Source organism: Phocoena sinus, chromosome 15 (assembly GCF_008692025.1).
Source record: "Phocoena sinus isolate mPhoSin1 chromosome 15, mPhoSin1.pri, whole genome shotgun sequence".
NCBI lineage: Eukaryota > Metazoa > Chordata > Mammalia > Artiodactyla > Phocoenidae > Phocoena > Phocoena sinus.
Window position 1 is genome coordinate 83,457,956 of NC_045777.1, and position 21,700 is coordinate 83,479,655.

At 46.1% G+C, this 21,700-nt stretch overlaps 1 protein-coding gene across 2 annotated transcripts in view; it reads right to left on the reverse strand.

Moving 5' to 3' along the window:
* CYTH3 (cytohesin 3) overlaps positions 1-21,700 on the reverse strand; it is a 91,614-nt gene that overhangs the window by 11,647 nt on the left and 58,267 nt on the right. For both annotated transcript variants that reach the window (XM_032603958.1, XM_032603956.1), the window contains exons 2-5: positions 14,120-14,202; positions 11,788-11,852; positions 11,285-11,351; positions 3,717-3,835 (exon numbers count right to left, since the gene is read on the reverse strand). In XM_032603958.1, the coding sequence (XP_032459849.1) occupies positions 3,717-3,835; positions 11,285-11,351; positions 11,788-11,852; positions 14,120-14,202 (334 nt within the window). The remainder of the gene's footprint in view (positions 1-3,716; positions 3,836-11,284; positions 11,352-11,787; positions 11,853-14,119; positions 14,203-21,700) is intronic.

Genomic DNA, 21,700 nt, shown 5'->3' on the forward strand with positions numbered 1-21,700 from the left:
GATCACCATGAGCAATTCTGGAACATTTTCATTCCCCCAGAAAGAACGCCCACACCTGAACCATCGCCTCCCAATCCTCACGGTGCCCCCGCGCCAGGCAACCCCTGTTTTCTGTCTCTATAAATCCACCAATTCTGAGCATTTCATATAAAATGGAATAACACAACATCGTGGCCTTTTTGTGACTGACTTCTTTTCCCATCATAATGTTTTGAATGTTTTAAATCCATGTTGTAGCATGTATCAATACTTCCTTTCTTCTTAATGCCAAATAACATTGCATTGTATGGAGAGACCACATTTTCTTTATCCGTCAGTTGCTGGACATTTGAATTGTTTCCACTTTGGGGCTGTAATGTGGCTGTGAACATTGGTGCACAAATTTTTGTGCATGCAAGTTTCTTTTTCCCCCTTGGGTTTGTAACTAGAGTAGAATTACTGGATCACATGGTAAGTTTACCATTTTGAAGAACTGCCAACTACTTTCCAAAGTGGCTGCACCATTTTTTTTTTTTTTTTTTTGCGGTACGCGGACCTCTCACTGTTGTGGCCTATCCCATTGCGGAGCACAGGCTCCGGACGTGCAGGCTCAGCGGCCATGGCTCACGGGCCCAGCCGCTCCACGGCATGTGGGATCTTCCCGGTCCGGGGCACGAACCCGCGTCCCCTGCATCGGCAGGCGGACTCTCAACCACTGCGCCACCAGGGAAGCCCTGCACCATTTTTTATATAGCAGTGTATGAGGGTTCCAGTTTCTCCACATCCTCACCAACACTTATCATCATCTTTAATTACAGCCATCCCGGTGGATATGAAGTGCTGTCTCACTGTGGTTTTGAGCTGCATTTCCCTGATGACTACTGATGTTGAGCATCTCATCATACGCTTATTGGCCTTATCATATGCCTATGTATATATCCTCTTTGGATGAATGTCTATTCAGATCCTTGGCCCATTTTATAATTATCTGTCTTATTGAGTTGTAAGAATTCTTTTTATATACTAGATACAAGTCTTCATCACATTTATATATGACCTGCAAATATTTTCTATTCTCTGAGTTGTCTTCTCCCTTTCTTGAGGACATCCTCTGAAGCACAGATGTTTTGAAATTTGATGATTCTACTTTTTTCTTTTGCTGTCATATCTAAGAAACCCTTGCCTAATCCAAGGTCACAGAGATTTACCCCTGTGTTTTCTTCTCAGTGTTTTATAGTTTAAGTGCTTATACTTAGGTCTTTGACCCACTTTAATTTCTGTATATGGTGAGTGACCCAGTGACACTCTTTTTGCAGGTGGCTGTCCAGCGGTCCCCACACCACTTGCTGAAAGGACCATTCGTTCCCCCGATGAATTGTGTTGGCCCCTCAGTTGATGTATATATGAGGGTTTACTTCTGGATTCTCAATTCTATTCCATGGCCTTTCCTTCTACTCTTATGCCAATACCACACTGTCTTGATTAGTGTAGCTTTAGTCTGTTTTGTAATGGACAAGTGTAAGTTCTCCAACTTTGTTCTTTTTTTTCTAAGACAGTTGTGGCTATTCTGGGTCCCCTGAATTTCTACATGAATTATGGGATGAGCTTGTCAACCTCTACGAAGAAGTTAGCTCAGATTTTGCTAGGGAGTATGTTAAATTTGTTTTGTTTGTTTTTAATTAAAATAATTTTTTTTAATTAATTAATTTTTCGCTGCGTTGGGTCTTTGTTGCTGTGCACAGGCTTTCTCTAGTTGCAGCGAGCAGAGGCCACTCCTCGTGGCGGTGCGTGGGCTTCTCACTGCGGAGGCTTCTCTCATTGCAGAGCATGGGCTCTAGGCGCATGGGCTTCAGTAGTTGGGGCACATAGGCTCAGCAGTTGTGGCTCACGGGCTCTAGAGCACAGGCTCGGTAGTTGTGGCGCACAGGCTGAGTTGCTCCGTAGCATGTGGGATCTTCCCGGACCAGGGCTCGAACCTGTGTCCCTGCCACTGCGCCACCAGAGAAGTCCCGTGTTAAATTTGTTTATCAATGTGGAAGGTGCCGCCATTTTTGCAATACTAAGTCTTCTAATCCATGAACATGGAAGTCTTTCCACTTATTTGGATCTTTTAATTTTTTTCAATAATACGTTACAGTTTTCAGAGTAAAAATTTTGTTCTTCTGTTAAAATTTATTCCTAAGTGTCTTATTCTTTTTAATGCTACTGTAAATGGAGCTGTTTTCTTATAATATCCTTTTCAGCATTTTCATCGCTACCGTATAGACATGAGTGAGACTGTATATTGAGCTGATATCTTGCAACATTACTGAAATTACTAGTTCTAACAGCTTGTTAGTGATTCCCCAGGATTTTCCATATGCCAGATTATGTTATCTGCAAATAGAAACGGTTCTAATCCTTCCTTTACAAATTAGTTGCCTTTAATTTCATTTTCCTGCCTAACTGCCTTGGCTCGAACTGCCAGTACCAAGTCGAATGGAAGTGCTGAGAAGAGTCTTGATCTTAAGGGGGAAGCAATGCAGTTGTGGGGTTTTCACAGGTGCCCTCTATGATGTTGAGGAAGTTCCCTTCTCTTCCTAGTCTGAGTGTTTTTACTATGAAGCAGTAAGTGTTGTCAGATGCTCTTCCTAAATCTACTGGGATGATCATGTGGGTTTTGCTCTTTATTCTACTGATACGCCATCTATTGATAACTGACCTGCGTACGTTGAACTAACCTGGCATTCACAGGACAATGAATACACTTGACCCTCGAACAACATGGGGGTTAGGGGCAGCGACCCTCCACTCAGTTGAAAATGTGTGTAAACTCACACAGCCCTCTACATACGGGGTTCCTCCATCTCCACGGTTCTGCATCCGCAGATTCAACCAACCGTGGATCACGTAGTTCTGTAGTATTTGCTACGGAAAAAAATTCACATACAAGTCAACCTGCACAGTTCAAACCCATGCTGTTCAAGGGTTCTGGTGCATAATCCTTCTTCGATATTGCTGGATTTGATTTGCTAGTATTTAGTTGAGGATTTTTGCTTCTACAGTCGTAAGTGATATTGGCCTGTAGACTTCTTTTACTGTGATGTCTTTGATTTTGGTATCAGGTAGCACTGGCCTCACAGAGTGAGCTGGGAAGTGTTCTGCTCTTCACTTCTGATCAAGTATTTTTAATGAAAAGCTCGAAACAGAAACCACGCTGGTTGAGCGACTGCTGGCCTTCTGTTTAAAAACACTGCTGTCTGCTCCTTGCCCAAGTCTATTCTGACACATTCAGGGGATGTACTGCCTGAGGACTCCTGCCCCGCCCTCTGTTAAGCAGAGTCAGTGGACTTTTAAGTGGAGAAGGTCGAGAAAGTAAGCCTGACTGGCCGCTCTCCATTTAAAAAATAACAACCTTCCACCTTTACTCATTGCCCCAACTAACAGGAGAAAGGCGACAGCTGAGAGATCCGGGTATTTCTGTGCAAAACACCCAAAGACGCTTTCCGAAGCAAGGAGCGGGAGGCAGCGGCATTCTCAGTTCTGTCCTGGTTTCCTGGATGAGCAGAGGATTCCAGAGGAACAGCGACCCCGCCCAGCCCCAGGACACCCACACCTCTCTGCTCACAAGGGCACAGGGGAGGAGGTGGCTGCGCTGGACTCGCTCGGCCAGCACAGCCACCCCCAGAGCCCACGTGATAGACCCTGATGCAAAGGTCGGCCCGGGTGGGCAGGCTGCCCCCTGCCCTTGAACTCACCTTTCACCCAGGTAGTCCCCGATCACCGTCTTATTCAGGCCTTCCCCTTTATACAAGAACTGGGCCACGTCCTCCGGGGAGCACTGCAGCAGGTCGTTCTCTATTAGAAACTGAATTCCCTGAATAGGAGCGTAAAAAGGAAGCACCGGTTAGGAGGGTCACCAGACTCGTATTTCAAAGATAAATACATTTAGTGTCGTGACCTTACTGGTTCGGACACGGCAAAACTAATGCAAGAGCACGATGGGATTCTCACATCACCGTAACACATTTTACCCATCAAAGAAAAGCATTTCCACGCCTCCTGGCAAATGAACAGGCTAAGAGACAAGTTACTGAACAAACCGTTCTAAGTGTTATTAGAGATTATAAAGGCAGAAGGAACAATGACTCCGAATTTCCCCAGCTCAGGAAAAGGATCTGTGCTGTGTGCGCCAGGAACACATCGTACATGGTTGACCAACCCAACACCCATCCCAAGCCCCCCTTCCCAGACTCCTCTGCAACCAGAAATGACCTTGTGAACAGATCTGGTCAAACAGAGATGAAGTCTGTGAGGAGGACCCAGGAAAGCTGCTCCTTTCCCGATAAAAGGGGACCTGGCAGCTCTTTCCTCCTCCTTCCTGCTCTGAATGCAGATGTGATGGCAGGAGCCCTTGCAGCCGGCATACAGGGAAAGGCTGGGAAGCACACAGGACCCCAGTCCTGCCACCTGGGAGCTACTCGACGCCCTGCGGCCACCTCCGCCGTGAGAAGACAGCCCGCTGCATAAGCTGTCTTCACAGATGTGCTGCCACCTGTGGCTGAACAGGTGACCAGTCACTATGCCACTGAGCACACAGCAGTCAAATCCACACCCGTGGAAGGACCTACGGAGACCAGCCCAACAGTCTCTATGAACGGCTGCAGAGGGGCTGCTGGGCCCGAACTATCGCTTCTCTGTCTCACGGGAAGCCCTAACAATAGCAAAAATTTACCTCGGGCAGAGCTTCTGAGCTGGTTTCAAAATACATGTTGGAAAGCTTGTAAGGGAAGAGGGAATTCTGCCCAGAAGCTGTTTCTACAAATGCAGCTAACAGCCTAAGGGCCGAAGACCAGGGATCCCTCATGCCCCATGAATGCATCTGAAGGGTCTATTCGTTTTTTTAAACACATGACTGCCCACAGCAGCCTCATTCAGAATTTCTAAAAACTGGAAACCCAACAGTGGGTCAGTAAGAGAACCGACAAGTACATTGTAGCACGTTCACATGATGGAAGACCATAGCACGCCACGGAATAAACAACAGCACAGATGAATCTACAGACGTGACATGGATAAAAGGACTCAGCATATTTTAATTCCACCTACGTAAATTTTTTAAAAGGTAACGCTCATCTACGCTGATAGCTCAGAATTCATCCCCTAGGAGGAGACGCCAGGAAGGTGCCCTGTAATGTTCCACAGCTGCGTCTTGTTCTGGGTTGTGGTTACATGAGTATTTAAATTTGTTAAAATTCTTCAAGCTGTACATTTAAAATTTGTGCACCATGTTATTCTTCAAAAAAAAAAAAGTTTACCAAAAAAAACAGTTAAGTCTGACAGTCTTAAATTAACTGCCCTATATTTCTGGTGGGAGCTTAAGTGGGTACAGCCACCTGGGTATCATCTTCCACACTGGAACAAAGCACCTGATCCTAGGTGTGCAACTGTCCTCACCCAACTTCCGGAAAACAAGGCCTTGGACAAGGGCGGTGCTGGCGCTACTTACTCAGGGGACACGATGCCACACCCAGGTGCCCATGGAGCAAGGCGAGGGGAGACTGCAGGGCTGGGGACGCCCTCAGGGCTCTGTGAGGGAGGGGAGCTCTGTGAAGCTGGGCAGAGGCTCCGAGGCTGACCTAAAAGCCCTGCCACGAGGCCAGAGGCAGAGCTGCCCCCAGCTGCCTCGATGGAGCCCTTGGAGTCCTTGTCGTGAGGACTCACGGGCTGGCTGTGGGTGGAGACGGGAGACTCTGCCGCTCCCGACACGGTAGGGGCAGGGGAGAGGGCCTCCCAGGAGCCAGAGGTCGGGGACAAAGGGACCAGCAGAAGCAGAGGTTCCCTGGGGGATCGAGGCTCACATCGGGGCGACAGTTCTGGCCTGGTCTTTCGTGACCACTTCGGCTGTCATACCAGTGAGGGTGGTGGCCCAGCGGCCAGCCTCCCTTCTGCGGATGCTACCTGGCTGTGTGTCCTCAGCGGGGCCGAGGCTGCAAGAGGGTCTTGCATCCTTCCGACCCTGCCCTCTCCCCACCCTGCCGGCTGTCTGCAGAGTCATCCGACCGGCAACCTCTGCGGCCAAGGGGCCCCGGCAACCCCCTCAGCCTATGTCCCCCAGAACTGAACGGGCTGTGGATGAGGCTTTCCTGGATTCTTCCAGGTGCACACGACCTGCTCTAAAACCCAACGCTCCCCAATCACTCGGAAACTTCTCCGAGAGGAAGTGCCATCTAACCACCTCCCAGGATCTGGGAAGGCAGACAGGCTCAGCACAAGGGGATCCCTTCTGTGCTTAAACGTCACATAAGGCAGGCAGAGGAGGCCCCGAGGGAAGCCTGAGCTCCCTGTGCAAGAGACGGAGGCCCTCCCTGGTCACGGAAAACACGGAGCCACTGGCGTGAGCCCAGGCCACAGGCAGAGAGAGCAGCTGCAAAGGAGAAAGGGGCTGGCTGCACCTGGGAGGGAATGAGACAGAGCAGAGGAAGAGGCCTGCTCTCGGCCTGAGGACACGCACCCCTGTCCAGAGAGGAGGAGACGTCACACTCCGGGAGGGATGCAGCCACGGGCAAGGATGCTGGCAGCCCCGGGAGCTGCGAGAGAGGCTGCAGCAGAGGCTCCCTTGGAGCCTCGGGAAGGAACAGGCCCCACCCACACCTGGATTTCGGGCTTCCCGGCTCCCGAACTGCGAGAGAATGAGTTTCTGTTGATTGAAGCCACCAAGGTTGTGGCGGTTTGTTACGGCAGCCCTAGAAAACAGATACATCAGGTAAACGCTAACAATTCAGAAGTCCTATTTTATTGCTACTTTTAGTGGCGACTCTTAATTTTAACAAATTTTTAAACTTATATTCATCTACCAACGTCCAGAAAACCTTAGCCAGCTTTTAACTTCCTTCCTTTCCTTCTTGCTACTTACATATCGAGATAATCTGGGACTTAGCTTTCAAAAGTATTCTTACAACAATCACTATGTAGACTTAACTGTAAGTTCTTCTGGTCTCTCTGCTCTTCTTTTTTTCAATCCCACATCTCGCCCTTGGGCTCACCTCCCGATCAGAGATGTACTACTCCAACTACTCCATTTCTGGCGCTCAGAGAAGGTCTTAGTGGTTAATTTAAATCACTTTTCCCCAGACTTCGGAAAACACGATTTCCCTATTGTCCTTGATTCGCTGCCGCTGATGACGAGCTTGCTGTGGTTTTGTTTCTTCTTAGAGAATCTGCTCTTTCCTTCCTGGAAATTTCCTACACTTCTCTTAATCCACAGGTTTCCTGATATCTTACTCAATATATCTATGCATACAGGTCTTTAAGAAATGTACCCTGCTTGGCATTTGGTGAGCCCTTTGAATTTGAGGACTTGATCTTAATCTAGTTCTGAAATATTCCAATATTTTTTTTGAAATATTTCCTCCACTCTGGTTTCTTTTGTTTTTTAAAGGTTTTTTTAATTTTTAAAAAAAATTTTTTTTTTGAAGTTTTAGTTTCCATTTTGCTTGGCTTTTTTTTTTTTTTTTTTTTTTTTAATTTTATTTATTTATTTTTGGTTGTGTTGGGTCCTAATTGCTGCGCGTGGTCTTTCTTTAGTTGCGATGAACGGGGGCTACTCTTTGTTGCAGTGCGCGGGCTTATCATTGCGGTGGCTTCTCTTGCTGCGGAGCACAGGCTCTAGGTGCGTGGGCTTCAATAGCTGGGGCATGCGGGCTCTAGAGCACAGGCTCAGTAGACGTGGCACACGGGCTTAGTTGCTCCGCGGCATGTGGGATCTTCCCAGACCAGGGCTCGAACCCGTGTCCCCTGCATTGGCAGGCGGATTCTTAAGCACTGTGCCACCAAGGAAGCCCTTAATTTTTTTTTTTTACTATTATTTTTAAAATTTATTTATTTGGCTGCCTTGGGTCTTCGTTGCTGTGCGCGGGCTTTCTCTAGTTGTGGCGAACGGGGGCTACTCTTGGTTGCGGTGTACAGGCTTCTCATTGCGGTGGCTTCTCTTGTTGAGGAGCAGGGGCTCTAGGCACGTGGGCCTCAGTAGCTGTGGCTCAGGGGCTCTGGAGCGCAGGCTCAATAGTTGTGGCTCACAGGCTTAGTTGCTTTGCGGCATGTGGGATCTTCCTGGACCAGGGCTCAAACCTGTGTCCCTTTTATTGGCAGGCGGATTCTTATTTTTTTTTTTTTTTTTTTTTTTTTTAAACTTATTTTTGGCTGTGTTGGGTCTTCGTTGCTGCATGCAGGCTTTCTCTGGTTGCGGCGAGCAGGGGCTACTCTTCGTTGCGGTGCGCGGGCTTCTCACTGCAGTGGCTTCTCTCATTGTGGAGCATGGGCTCTAGGCGCGCAGGCTTCAGTAGTTGCGGCATGCGGGCTCAGCAGTTGTGGCTCACGGGCTCTAGAGCACAGGCTCAGTAGTTGTGGCACACAAGCTTAGTTGGTCCGTGGCATGTGGGATCTTCCAGGGCCAAGGATCGCACCTGTGTCCCCTGCATCGGCAGGCGGACTCTCAACCACTGCGCCACCAGGGAAGCCCAATGTACTATGTTTTTAAAGGCACTTCTAGGAAGTTGGGAATAAAAGGGAGAGTCTGCCGAGTGTTTTCAGCTTCCTTGATCTCATCAACCGTCTCTCTTCTGTATTTATAAACCCAAGTGCTACTCCTGGGTATCCCCATACCCGAACAAGGCAAAGCTCCTTGCTCAGTGTGTTATCGCTCTGGGACTTAAATCTTCTTCCTGGCCTGAAAGAACGAATTCACTCTGACAAGAGCCTCGTGTTTCACAATGTCACGTGGTTTAATAGGGGCCTGGGCCACGGCGGAGATGCAAGTTTGAATTGTGAGATCATCCGGTGCTGTTACAGACTGAATGCGTGTGTCCCCTGAAAATTCCCACGTTGAAGTCCTAACCCCCAATATGATGGTATTAGGAGGTGGGCCCTTTGGGAGGTGATTTGGGTTCGATGAGGTCATTTGGGCAGAGCCCTGGTCTGATGGGATCAGTGTCCTTATAAGCAGAGATGCCAGAGAGTCTGACCCTCTCTGCCATGTGAGGACACAGCACCTGGACAGCCGTCTGCAAGCCAGGGAGAGGGTCCTCACCAGAACCTCACCATAATCTTGGACGTCCAGCCTCCAAAACTGTGAGAAAAATTAATCTGTGGCTTAAGGCACCCAGTGTACGGTATTTTGTTAGGACGGCTGGCATTGACTACAAGTGCTGAAACCAAGTCTACAAAACCAGAGAATTTTGATAATTATTCCCAGAAAAAGCAAACATGCAGACTAAATGTGTCAAGTGGTTTTTTCACACAACATAATCACAAGTAAGTTGTCAAATGGAACCAAGAATTAATGTTTCAAAAACTCTTTCAGGTGAACAGTAACACGAGACGAAGCCTGTGGTGCAATTTGCCGCAGCCCAGGCACAGCAGATGAAACACCCACGTCCGAGACGGGCCAGCAGACACCACGGGGCTGGCCAGGGGCCTGGGCCACCTACGAACCAACCCCAGAGTCTGCCAGAGCCCAGGAAGCACCACAGTTCCAGGCATGAGTCTCAGAGTCGGGTTCTGTGCTCCTTGGCCGCTCCCCAGCTGTGACACAGGAATTAAGATGGAACCACCCTCAGGAGGTCGTCACAGGGACTAAAGTCTATCAGGCCACATGCTTCCTTAGCACAGCTCCTGACAGAGCTACTTCTCAATAAACGTTAGCCATTGTTATCGTAAATCTGACACACAGTATATGTGAAATAAGACAACCGGCAAGACCCTGATGGTGAGGACTTTAGGTACCACTCGAAACTTGTCTGTTTTGAGAGAAGATCTGAATCTCCCCATGAACTGAACGGCGTGCTACCCTGCACTGCACTTGAAAATTTAAGGCCCAGTTTATAAAACATCCTCTTGTTAGACCGTCTCTCTCCTGAGATGCTTCCAATGCTTATTACATCTGCTGATAATTCTACTCTATAGACTCAACTTCTAAAAAAAAAAAAAAGACTGTTACTAATCCCAAATATCAAATTATTACCCAATTCACAATTTGAATTGTTCTCACTGACAACCTGGAGTTGATTTATACCCTGTAAGCAGAGAATTAGGAAGCAACAGGACAACTTTCACAGTGGCCAGAGTACCCGAGTTAAACAGAGACCCTCCTGTGCTGCAGCCCTGCGAATATCTTGACAAAACCCTAATTTGCAAACCTTGACTAGGGAAAGGTGGTACGTATATCTTTAAATAACATCTGCAACTGTGCCTGCACCTACAGATGTAAATTTACAGATCTGACATCTTGCGCGGTGTAATTCCAGCCATCAGCAAACGTTTGCCGAATGAACAAGTAATTAGTACAGAGATGCCAGGAAAAACAAGGAAGACGTCAGACGTGAACACAAATTAAAGACCAGTGAGGGGACTTCCCTGGTGGGGCAGTGGATAAGACTCCACACTCCCAACGCAGGGGGACTGATCGAACCAGGGTTCGATCCCTGGTCAGGGAACTAGACCCCACATGCATACCGCAACTAAGAGTTCGCATGCCACAACTAAGGAGCCCACCTGCCGCAACTAAGATCTGGTGCAACCAAACAACAACAACAAAAGACCAGTGAGGAATGAAGTCACCGGCAGGGAGGGCCTGAGGCCACCTCTCTGTGGACAACGTCTCTCCGCTCCTCTCCTAGACCACGAACCTTAGCGGCTGATCAGGTCCACTCTTCTCAAAACCAGAACGATGTTACGACTGAGCCATGTGTTCCACGAAGCTTTACAGGTTCAGCTAATAGGTCCTTGAGCTCAAATCTCAAAAACAAGATGCTACATGTTGCAGGTTTCATTTCTTGGGGGGTGCTTTCCTAGAAAATCCAACTTGAGGAAAGATATTGGCTTAAATCTGGAGTCGCTTGGTCTTTCAGACAGATGTCTTCTTTTTAAGGTAAATGAAAGGAAGGAAGACCTCTCCCTTGAACCTTTTAACCCCCTAGACCATAAAATCTACCATCTCTGCCCTGATGGGCCATGCGACTCCGTGGCCTGGGGCTCCTGAGGGCCAGCAAAAAGCTCGGCCTGGAGGAACCAAGCTCGGCCTGAGCGTCAGGCAGCTCCTGTGAGGCCAGCCCCGACTCGGAACTTCCCAAACAAAGGCCTTCTGGCCCAGGGACTTCTGCTGCCCCCGCTCATCAGCAGCTCCCTTTGTGGTAAAACCGAACATCAACTCAGTGTCTTTATGAGGTATATGCCCACCCTTGTCCAAGAGGGAGCACGTCTTTAAAATCGGTCAATCCATCCATCCATCAGTCTCTCACAGGCCAGAAAACTGAAGACGTTCTCTTACCTTTTTGGGATCCATGTTGAATTTCTTCCTTCCCATGGCGATCTGCTTGTTCCTCTGAGTAGTTTTGCTGTGCGTTTGAACGAATGAAGAAGTCGTTACTGGACGTTTGCACAAAGCACCGGGAGCTCACGTCCCCTCCCAAGAGGACAGCTCGGGAAAGGAAAGGGCACAGGCCCCCAGGGCCCCCTGCCCAGGTGGAAGCAGCAGAGGTACGGCCACTGCAGCTCTTTTCTTTCACAGTTGCTAACTTGTTCAGCAAAAGCAGAGCTTCTTGTTACACAGAAAGGTCATGTCTGGGCAGGGTGTTCTGAGGGGCCTGCGCGGCTTCCTCAACTACAAGGCCTGACGGTGAACTGGACCACGTGGGGAGGGGAGAAGCAGGGAAGATGAGGGGGGCGGAGGAGGAGGACGAGGCCTCGACAGGCTGCCCGCCCCGCCGTGGCCACCACAGCGTCGCGAGCTCGGCTGGAGGGTGACCTGAAGGTGCAGCCACAGCCGCTCACCTCTCCTCCACGGACGTGAGGTTGTCGATCTCCGTCATCACTTCCGCGATTTCATATTTCAGCCTCTGTCGAGAAAGAAAGAAAGCGTTGTGGGGGTGAGAGAGGGGGTCTCCACCTTCAGAGACCTTTTAGCCCCCCAGGTGCAAGGTCCCCTCAGGTCTCATCGGGACATCACAGGTATGGAGAAACCAGCACTGCTTATGGACACAGACAGTCTCGTAGTCAGAGCCACGCCAACTCATGAGCAAACAAAATTACTGTTTGTCCATCTCCCATCAGAACGAGAGCAGAGGGGTCCCGCAGGCAGATCCTGGAGTGTGTGTGTGTAAAATCAAGAAGGGACCCTGGGGAGAACATCACAGGTGTAAAAAGACACAAACGGCAAAAGGAAAGCAATGAGTCCCGTTATACGTCACCCACACGTGCCCACCTGCCTTTGCCGGCACCTGACTTCTTGGGAAGACCTGGGGCGAGGCTTAAACTCAAGTCAGGTCGGTATCGGGCCTCCAACCACCATCTCAGGGTGATCTCTGTCACTTTCCGTGAGACGAGGCACTGTGGACAGAGCCCGGGAGGTGACAACGATCTTGCCTGGGGCCCTCAGACAGGCCAAGGACCCCAGAAGGGACAGACTCCCTACCGCTTACTGGCTGAGACAGCCCTGACCTCCTGGGCCTGGGCACCCTCAACTCAGAAGTGAGGTCGCTGGAGCTACACAAGGCTCCATGGGCACTGTTATTACTAACGTCCAAATCGGAACGTCAGCCTTACAATATGTTCTCATTCTTCAACCAAAGCACACGTTCTGGGTTATCTGATTTTTCTGAGAATGACGGGTAACCTTAGAAGAAAAAGTTTCATGAATTATCTCTCAAATACAAAGAGATTTTTATTCAGACCCTATGATCTCAGGTGCCAAGAAACTTCAGGCTCAAACTGTGAGCCCCTAGAAAGGAGCTACTGTCTGGACACAGCTCAGTTCCGCAGCAAGTGGCCGGGGAGGCCACATTGACTTTGGCGGGACAACGGTTAGGAAGCTTCCCAGGGAGCAGCCACACGTGCAGTCGATTTCCCGAGGAAGCCCCAGACGGGAGCCGCGAGCGCTGCCCCTCTGCGTCGTTTCTGCAGCTATTACAGACGCTCCGACTCGGAGACTGTGGCTTGACTCCTCTGGGTCTCCCACGGGACCCCCTCCACCCTGTCCTCTGAGCACACAAGTGTGGAAAGTGCAACGGTTGGCTATCTGTGTCTTGTCCATCACTCTACTCCCACCAGCTAGTAGGTGCTCGGTGCATAGCTAGAACTCAATATATGTTTAGTCCATCATTCAAAGGACACCTGAGTGCCAACCATGTGCCAGGCAGCATGCCAGGGACCCTGGTAGACGAAGCGCGGCCTCGCTGTAGACTTCCGGGAGCAGTACGTGTGCAGGCGCCACTGCCGTGTGAAGACGCCCATCGTGACTGCAGAGTCACACATCGCTCACCCGTGACTCCAGGCATGACTTCTCTTCCAATGAGTCCACGCCGCCCCGTGAGCACGAGCTCTGCTTCACCAGCCTGGGTAACTCTTACGCTCTGCCTCTCCATATGGTTCGGATAAACGCATACTAAATACCCACGTTTTTACATTTTCATGAAGCTATTTGATTTACAATTTTTAAAAAAATTTGTTTTATTGAAGTATAGGTGATTTACAATGCTGTGTTAATTTCTGCTGTACAGCAAAGTGATCCAGCTACACACACACACACACACACACACATTCTTTTTCCTTTTCTTTTCCATTCTGGTTTATCACAGGATATTGAATATAGCTCCCTGTGCTCTACAGTAGGACCTTGTTGTTTATCCTTTTTCTTTTTAATTGGAGTATAGTTGCCTTATACTGCTATGTCAGTTTCTGCTGTACATCAAAGTGAATCAGCCATACATGTACACATATCCCCTCTTTTTTGGATTTTCTTCCCATTTAGGTCACCACAGAGCACCAAGTAGAGCTCCCTGTGCTATACAGTAGGCTCTCATTAGTTATCTGTTTTACAGTAGTGTATATATGTCAATCCCAATTTCCCAATTCATCCAACCCCCCGCCCTTTCCCCCTTGGTATCCATGTTTGTTCTCTATGTCTGTGTCACTATTTCTGCTTTGCCCATAAGATCATCTGTACCATTTTTCTAGATTCCACATACATGCGTTAATATACGATATTTGTTTTTCTCTTTCTGACTTACTTCACTCTGTATGACCGTATCTAGGTCCATCCACGTCTCTGCAAACGACTTGATTTACAATTTTACCTAAGAGCAAAAACTAAAAGACATTTTTTTACCTCGATGTCATCAATAAGTTCCTTTTTTCTTCGACGAATGTCTAAAAGTTCTTCTCTCTCTTCTAATGAGAGGTCTTCAGGCACTGAAAGAAAAAAAAAATCAAGTTAAACAAGTAAACAACAGCTACTCCAGAGAACAATTTGCCAACTTCTGGTGAGGCTGAAGGCGGGTATTGTACAAGCCAGCGATTGTGTAGGTATTATCCCAAGGAACCCTCGCTTACAGACCACATGTAAGATATTCATAGCAGCATTGTTTTAATAGAAAAACAACCTAAGTTTCCACTAATAAGAAAATGAATAAACTGTGGTATATTTATGATACAGGATCCCACACAATTAACAATGGCTGAACTCAGTCTTCCAACACACATGAAACCCACAAATGAAAAGAAGATAAAAGGAGGCTGAAGACATACACTGTACGCGACACCTTCCACAGAGGGGTGACATATACATACGCAGAGCATAAATAAATGCACAGAAATGATCAACGCCACATTCCTTTTTTTTTAATGGCAGTTGTTTTTTTAAAAAAATATTTATTTACTTTTGGCTGCGTTGGATCTTAGTTGTGACGTGCGGCTCCAGAGCACGTGGGCTCTGTAGTTGTGGCACATGGGCTCGCTAGTTGTGGCACGCGGGCTTAGTTGCTCCACGGCATGTGGGATCTTAGTTCCCCGACCAGGGATCGAACCCAAGTCCCCTGCATTGGCAGGCGGATCCTTAACCACTGCGTCACCAGGGAAGTCCCTCAACACCACATTCTTGATAGTGGTTCCTTCTGAGAAGGTAGGCTTGTGAGGAAATACATTCCAGAACGATACTAGGGAACGTCAATGCAGTGGGTAAAGGTTGGCTGGTACATGGACATTTAATTTTAATTGACAGGGTTGTTCATAATATCCTTGCATTAATGATTAACCTCTGCAGTATTTTCCATTCCTACTATGCCTATATTCTCTTTTCCTTGTGCTAGAATTGGCTTTTATCTCATTAAGCTTTTCAGAGAAACAGCTTTTAATAATCCTCTACCTGTGTGTTTAATTTCTATTTCATTAATCTGTTTAAAGAAACAAAAGATTAAGAATCTGAGTAAATAGCAAGAGAACATGTAGAGCTTCTACAAACAAATTAAGATAATGTGATCGTGGTGCAGGGACAGACAAACAGACTGATGAACCAGAAGACAGTAGCCAGAAAAATACACACAGACTCACAGAAACTTGATTTACAACACAACTGACATTGCAGCTCAGAGAGACAGGGCAGACTCTTCTATGTATGTTACATGCTGTATCAGTTATCTCCATGTAAAAAAAATGAAATTGAATTCCTGGTTATCATCGTATTTTTAATTGGTTCCAAGTAGAATAAAGGCTTAAATTCAAAAGCCAATAAATATTACACAATTTCTTAGGAAGAAAAATAGAAAATGTGTTTACAAATTCAGAGTAAGAAATTATACCACACCACCAAACACCCACCCCTGCCACCGCCAAGTAACTTTGAGCGCAGCCATTATTATCCTAATTTTATAACTGAGAAAACTGAAGCCAAGAGACGTCTAATGATTTTCCCTGGTGACACAGAAAAAATATTTGAAGAAGTACTGGGTAAAATGTTCCATATTTGATAAAAGACATGAATATACACATCCCAGGTGCTTGAACTCCAAGTAGAATAAACCCAAAGATCCACAAGGTCCCAGAGTATGCTACGGGCAGGCCCAGCAGCTCAAGAGTGTCATCAGGGACCCGCTCTTTCCATTCTATAGTCCAAAGTGTCAGCTTCATCGTAAAGCTGCTGCTAGCGGCTTCCAGAGGCCTCTTATTCATGCATGGGGTGGGGTGGGGTGGGGAGACCCAGATCAAGAGAAAATGTGAGAACCAGTAGAGAATGATGCATCCAAAACCAAGAGAGGAGAGAATTTCAAGAGGGAAAACCCAACAACGTCAAATGCCACAGTAAAATAAAGAAGCAAGTGTGCAATTCTTGAACCTCCCAAGGAATTACTCTTACCAGCAAGCAAGCACCTTACTGCAATATAGACAGAAATCAAAAACTAACCAGTTGGTTGACACTATCCTGTTACGAAAAAAATAAATGCACCCAAAGAAAGGGTCAAATCGAGTCTGTCCAGTGTGGACTGGGCTCCCAGAAGGGGCCTCATTTAAAAAAAAAAAAAAACGTTCTGCTGAGTTTTCCTATGTAGCTATATGAAAACAAGAGTCTGAAAGGGTGCCACTCTAGTTCGAGCATCAATAGACTTTGGTTTAAGAAAACCCACCTCCAGTTTTCTCCCCTCCAGCCCTGATGATGAATAGGGTTGGCTGATAACAGTGAAGGTACATTTTAAGTGAATCTAAACACCAGAATGATTCAACTCAAGAATCATGATCTTTAATGGATTTCCTTGATTTTCTCTCAGTAATGCCCATCTTTTCCTATCCCTTTAAGGCCCTAAAGAGTTAAAGTACTGACCATTTACTTTACCCGTAATTCTGATCAGAATTTGCATCTCTAAAAGAAAGACAAATTCTGTAAGGTGGGATAACGATATTGTGATTATGTTTAAAAAGAAAGTCTTTATTCATACTGTAGAATTTAGGAGTTGTAATATTATAACATCTGGACTTTACTTTGAAATAGTTCAGCAAAAAATTAATCAAGCAAAATGATAAGTGTTAAATCTATTTGATGGATATATGGGCATTCATTATCTATTTTATACTCTAAGGGTTTGGAATTGATTGATTGATTGATTGCTGAATTGGGTCTTCGTTGCTGTGCACGGGCTTTTCTCTAGTTGCGTTGAGCGGGGGCTACTCTTTGTTGTCGTGCAGGGGCTTCTCATTGCAGTGGCTTCTCTTGTTGTGGAGCACGGGCTCTAGGTGCGTGGGCTTCAGTAGTTGTGGCGCACGGCTTAGCTGCTCCACGGTAATGTGGAATCTTCCCGACCAGGGCTCGAACCCGTGTCCGCCTGCATTGGCAGCGGATTCCTTAACCACTGCGCCCACCAGGGAAGTCCTGGAATTTTCATAAGTTAAAAAAAAAAGTTTCAAGTATAAATGGCCAGTAGCACCTTTTCAGGGTATTTGGCTAAAGTATTAATGAAAAATAATGGAATGTTTCCTGGCACAATTTAAAGAATAAATAAAAAGAATAAACAAAAAGAATACAAGTATATAATGAAATACTCAGGACCAATCTCTGTACAGCTGTCACTTAAATATCTTGATGTCCTACTATTTCTTTTAACTCCCTGAATGTACGGTGAATACCAGTATTTTGCTGGTAATTCAGTGAAATTCTATCAGCATCTCTCTGCCTTCAAAATAACTCTGCAGCCCACAGAATCCTCTCACACACAGATAATCTCACGCACGCAAGTGCCACAGGAAAAAAATGGGAAGATAAGCCATGTTCAGAGAAGGTGTTCTTAACTATCAAGACCTTTCCCACAACTCAGCAGTCTTCTCCCAATAAAGGCAAAAATAAGGTCTGGTTCACTTTACATCTACATTTTGTCACTTCGACATTGTTAGGTAAGATGAAACGAAGTCTACAGCTGATTTATTTTCTCTCCTAAGAAATCCAGTGGTTTATTTTTCTTAATTGAAAAAGTATACATGGATATGGTTATTACACACATACATACTCTCTCTCTGAAAACATACAAAAGGGCATACAATGAGAAATTTCCTTCCAACCTCAATAGAAGCTTTTTTTAAAAAAGCAAGTTAACTGGAACCTGCTGGTGAATTCAGTGCAGTCACTGCAGTTGATCACCGTCTTCCCGATTCTCCAGAGATAAGGGCCTTGCTTAACCCTCACCACTTGGGGCCCGTTTCTCATCTGCAGAATGACGGGAGAAGGTTAGCCACAACACAGCAGGTGTGGTCTCTACAAATATAAATGTTTTCACAGGGGAAAAGCAATGTGGAAAGATGTCAAGGAATTCCCCATTTCAGTACAAAGGTGTTGCCAGAGAGGTTTTAGATTAAGAATCAGGAGCCATCTGTGTAATTTAGTCCAGGCCCCTGCCTTTCTCGAGAAGGCACTGGTTTCCCACAAATGGAGGCCTCTGGGTGGGAGGTCTGGGTTTGGGGTTCATGATTTGTATGCGTTTAATTGAAGTAATTAGGTGGGAAGTTCTGCTTTCAGCCAAGACGAAGTAACAGGGATAGATTTACACTCCTGTCTGAAATGACTAAAACAACGGACACAGTTCTACACCCTGCCAGGTATCTTTCAAAAAGGAAGGTGAAACAAAATCATTTTCAGACATTAAAAACTTGGAAGAATTCATCACTAGTTGATCTGTACTATAAGAAACGTTTAAAAGTCCTGTGGTGGGGACTTCCGTGGTGGCACAGTGGTTAGCAATCCACCTGCCAATGCAGGGGACACGGGTTCGAGCCCTGGTCGGGGGAAGATCCCACATGCCATGGAGCAATTAAGCCCATGCGCCACAACTACTGAGCCTGTGTTCTAGAGCCTGCAACCCACAACTACTGAGCCCGCGTACCAAGAGCCCGTGCTCCACAACAAGAGAAGCCACCACAATGAGAAGCCCACGCACCACAACCAAAAGTAGCCCCCGCTCGCCGCAACTAGAGAAAGCCTGCACGCAGCCAACGAAGGACCCAGTGCAGCCAAACTAAATAATAAATAAATTTATATTAAAAAAAAAAAAAAGCCCTGGGTGGGGTAAGGGGTGGAGAGATACCAGATGAAAGTCTGTATCTACACGGAAGAATGGAAAATACTGTAAATGGTAACTATGTGGGTAAACATTTTCCCCTCATGGTGTGAATCTCTTTAGAAGATTTACTGCTACTGTTCAAAGCAAAAATAACAAAGTGTGTTGGGTTGGTAACACACATAAAAGTAAAGAGCACGAAGTCTGGGAAGGGAGAAATGAAAGTACACTGTTCCAGGGTTCTTACCCTGGGATGTGAAGTGGTGTAATATTATTTGATAGTAGACTCTGATAAATTAAAGGTATATAATACCTAAAGAGCACTACTACTTAAAGACTAAAATAAACCACTAAGATAAAGCATGCAAAAAATAATAAGAAACTGAGAATCATTACTTTATGATGTTTAATGAAATCTAAGATCCCATCAAATATAAGACGAATCCTCCACTTTAGTGATTTCAAAATGTAGAAAAGTTTGCAAACCAGAATCAATGGAAAGAGGGAGATTATCAGACATACTGAAATCAAAGCATAAGCAAATGGTATCTCAAAGTGTTTTCTAATTTTCAAATTATATTAATAATCTATTTACCTAACAGATTCCAATCCACCAAGAAGCTGTAATTTGGTTCACTGCTATAAATATCAAATGACTCCCTTACAAATTTTACACACGCGCATACACACACACACACACACACACACACACACACGATCTTCCATAAAGTTAATCAGCAGTTCTCCTAGGGGAAGATAATGTTCCACAGATGTGAACTGTGGCCAGAAACCTTCACCTTGTTTTAGTCACTAAATGTCAATTGTGATAATTTAACAAATTGGATAATAGGTGATAAAACAGGGTTTCAAACAATCACATGCACATGACTCACAACTGCATATTTCTGGTACCTAGTGCTAATGGAAACTGACGTCACTTAACCTTAATTTTACCTTGATTACTAATCAATGCTAACTTTTTTGTTATTGTATGGTATTTTTCAGAGTTTTGGTCAATGCCACAGGACACTAAGAATTCTGGGAAAGCATGGGCTTGGCCTCTGGTCCCATTAATTCACTAAATGGGAACTCTGTACTGGAGTGTGGTTTAACCCAAACAAATAATACCTACCTGGAACACTACAAAAACCGGTGACTTAAGCTGTTAAAGCAGGATGAGTTCCTAGCTACTACGAAGCAGTATGGTTTATACCAAGAACATAAAGGCAGGCTGTGGCCGTCGGCAGCTGTGCCTCTGGGTCTGGTCACCACCCAAGGACTGTATGCCTTCAGTGAGGTGATAAAGCGGAGTCCAAATGGCTAACAGGGCCAGCAGTATGTCAACCACACTGGGGGCCAGGTCAGTGGAGGCTCCAGATCGCTAAAGCACTGCGACCAGAATGCAGCGGCAGCCTTTCTGCCAGGGACAAGGAAGGACAGTGTGTGCCTCGCGGGGAGAGAGGCGCTCTGAGAGGCCGGCTTTCTACGGGACAGGAAGGTCCTGGCCCCCATGGACCACTCAGCAGTCACCTCCTGTCACTTCCCCTCATCCTCCTTCGTGATCTTTCTTCGTCCTGGGACACTCATGCTTTTCCCAGGCTTCTTTGGATTAGGTGAAATACCCCTTTAGACAACAAAAACTCAAGAGCTGGCCACCAGCACACCATCATTAAGGGAAATTCTGAAAGAATGAACTTCAGTCAAGAGAAAAGACCCAAGATGGGAGGGGTGGGACACCAGAGGAAATCATGGGCACAGATTTACAGAAGGAAACCTAAAGAAAAAGTGACCACACAGGACGATAATGTCTCACAGAATAAACAACAGCCAGTAACACTAGCATGGAAATGGGAAGAGAAATAACTTGCTCTGAAGTGCGGAGAATTCCGAGGAGGAGAGCCTGCATAATTAGCTTCAACCTGGCAAGCTCAGAATCCATATTAAAATGTCTAAGCTGGTATGGAGGTTCCTTAAAATACTACAAACAGAACTCCCATATGACCCAGCAATCCCACTACTGGGCATCTACCCTGAGAAAACCATAATTCAAAAAGAGTCATGTACCAAAATGTTCACTGCAGCTCTGTTTACAATAGCCAGGACATGGAAACAACCTAAGTGTCCATCATCGGATGAATGGATAAAGAAGATGTGGCACATATATACAATGGAATATTACTCAGCCATAAAAAGAAATGAAATTGAGCTATTTGTAATGAGGTGGATGGACCTAGAGTCTGTCATACAGAGTGAAGTAAGCCAGAAAGAGAAAGACAAATACCGCATGCTAACACATATATATGGAATTTAAGGGAAAAAAATGTCATGAAGAACCTAGGTAAGACGGGAATAAAGACACAGACCTACTAGAAAATGGACTTGAGGATATGGGGAGGGGGAAGGGTGAGCTGTGACAAAGCGAGAGAGAGGCATGGACATATATACGCTACCAAACGTAAAACAGATAGCTAGTGGGAAGCAGCCGCATAGCACAGGGAGATCAGCTCGGTGCTCTGTCACCCGCTAGAGGGGTGGAATAGGGAGGGTGGGAGGGAGGGAGACGCAAGAGGAAAGAGATATGGGAACATATGTATATGTATAACTGATTCACTTTGTTATAAAGCAGAAACTAACACACCATTGTAAAGCAATTATACTCCAATAAAGATGTAAAAAAAAAAAAAAAGTCTAGGCTAAGCAGCAAAGCAATGGAAATGGAGTTCAAAATGCCCAAACTGAGAAAGAGGAAGAAGAAAAACTGCAATGAGAAAAAAATCCAAAACAACAAAGAGAAACAGAGAAAAACTGATAGATATGTCAATTCTATCTCAATACAGCTGAAAATTTAAAAAGAAAAACCATTAGAAATACAAAAT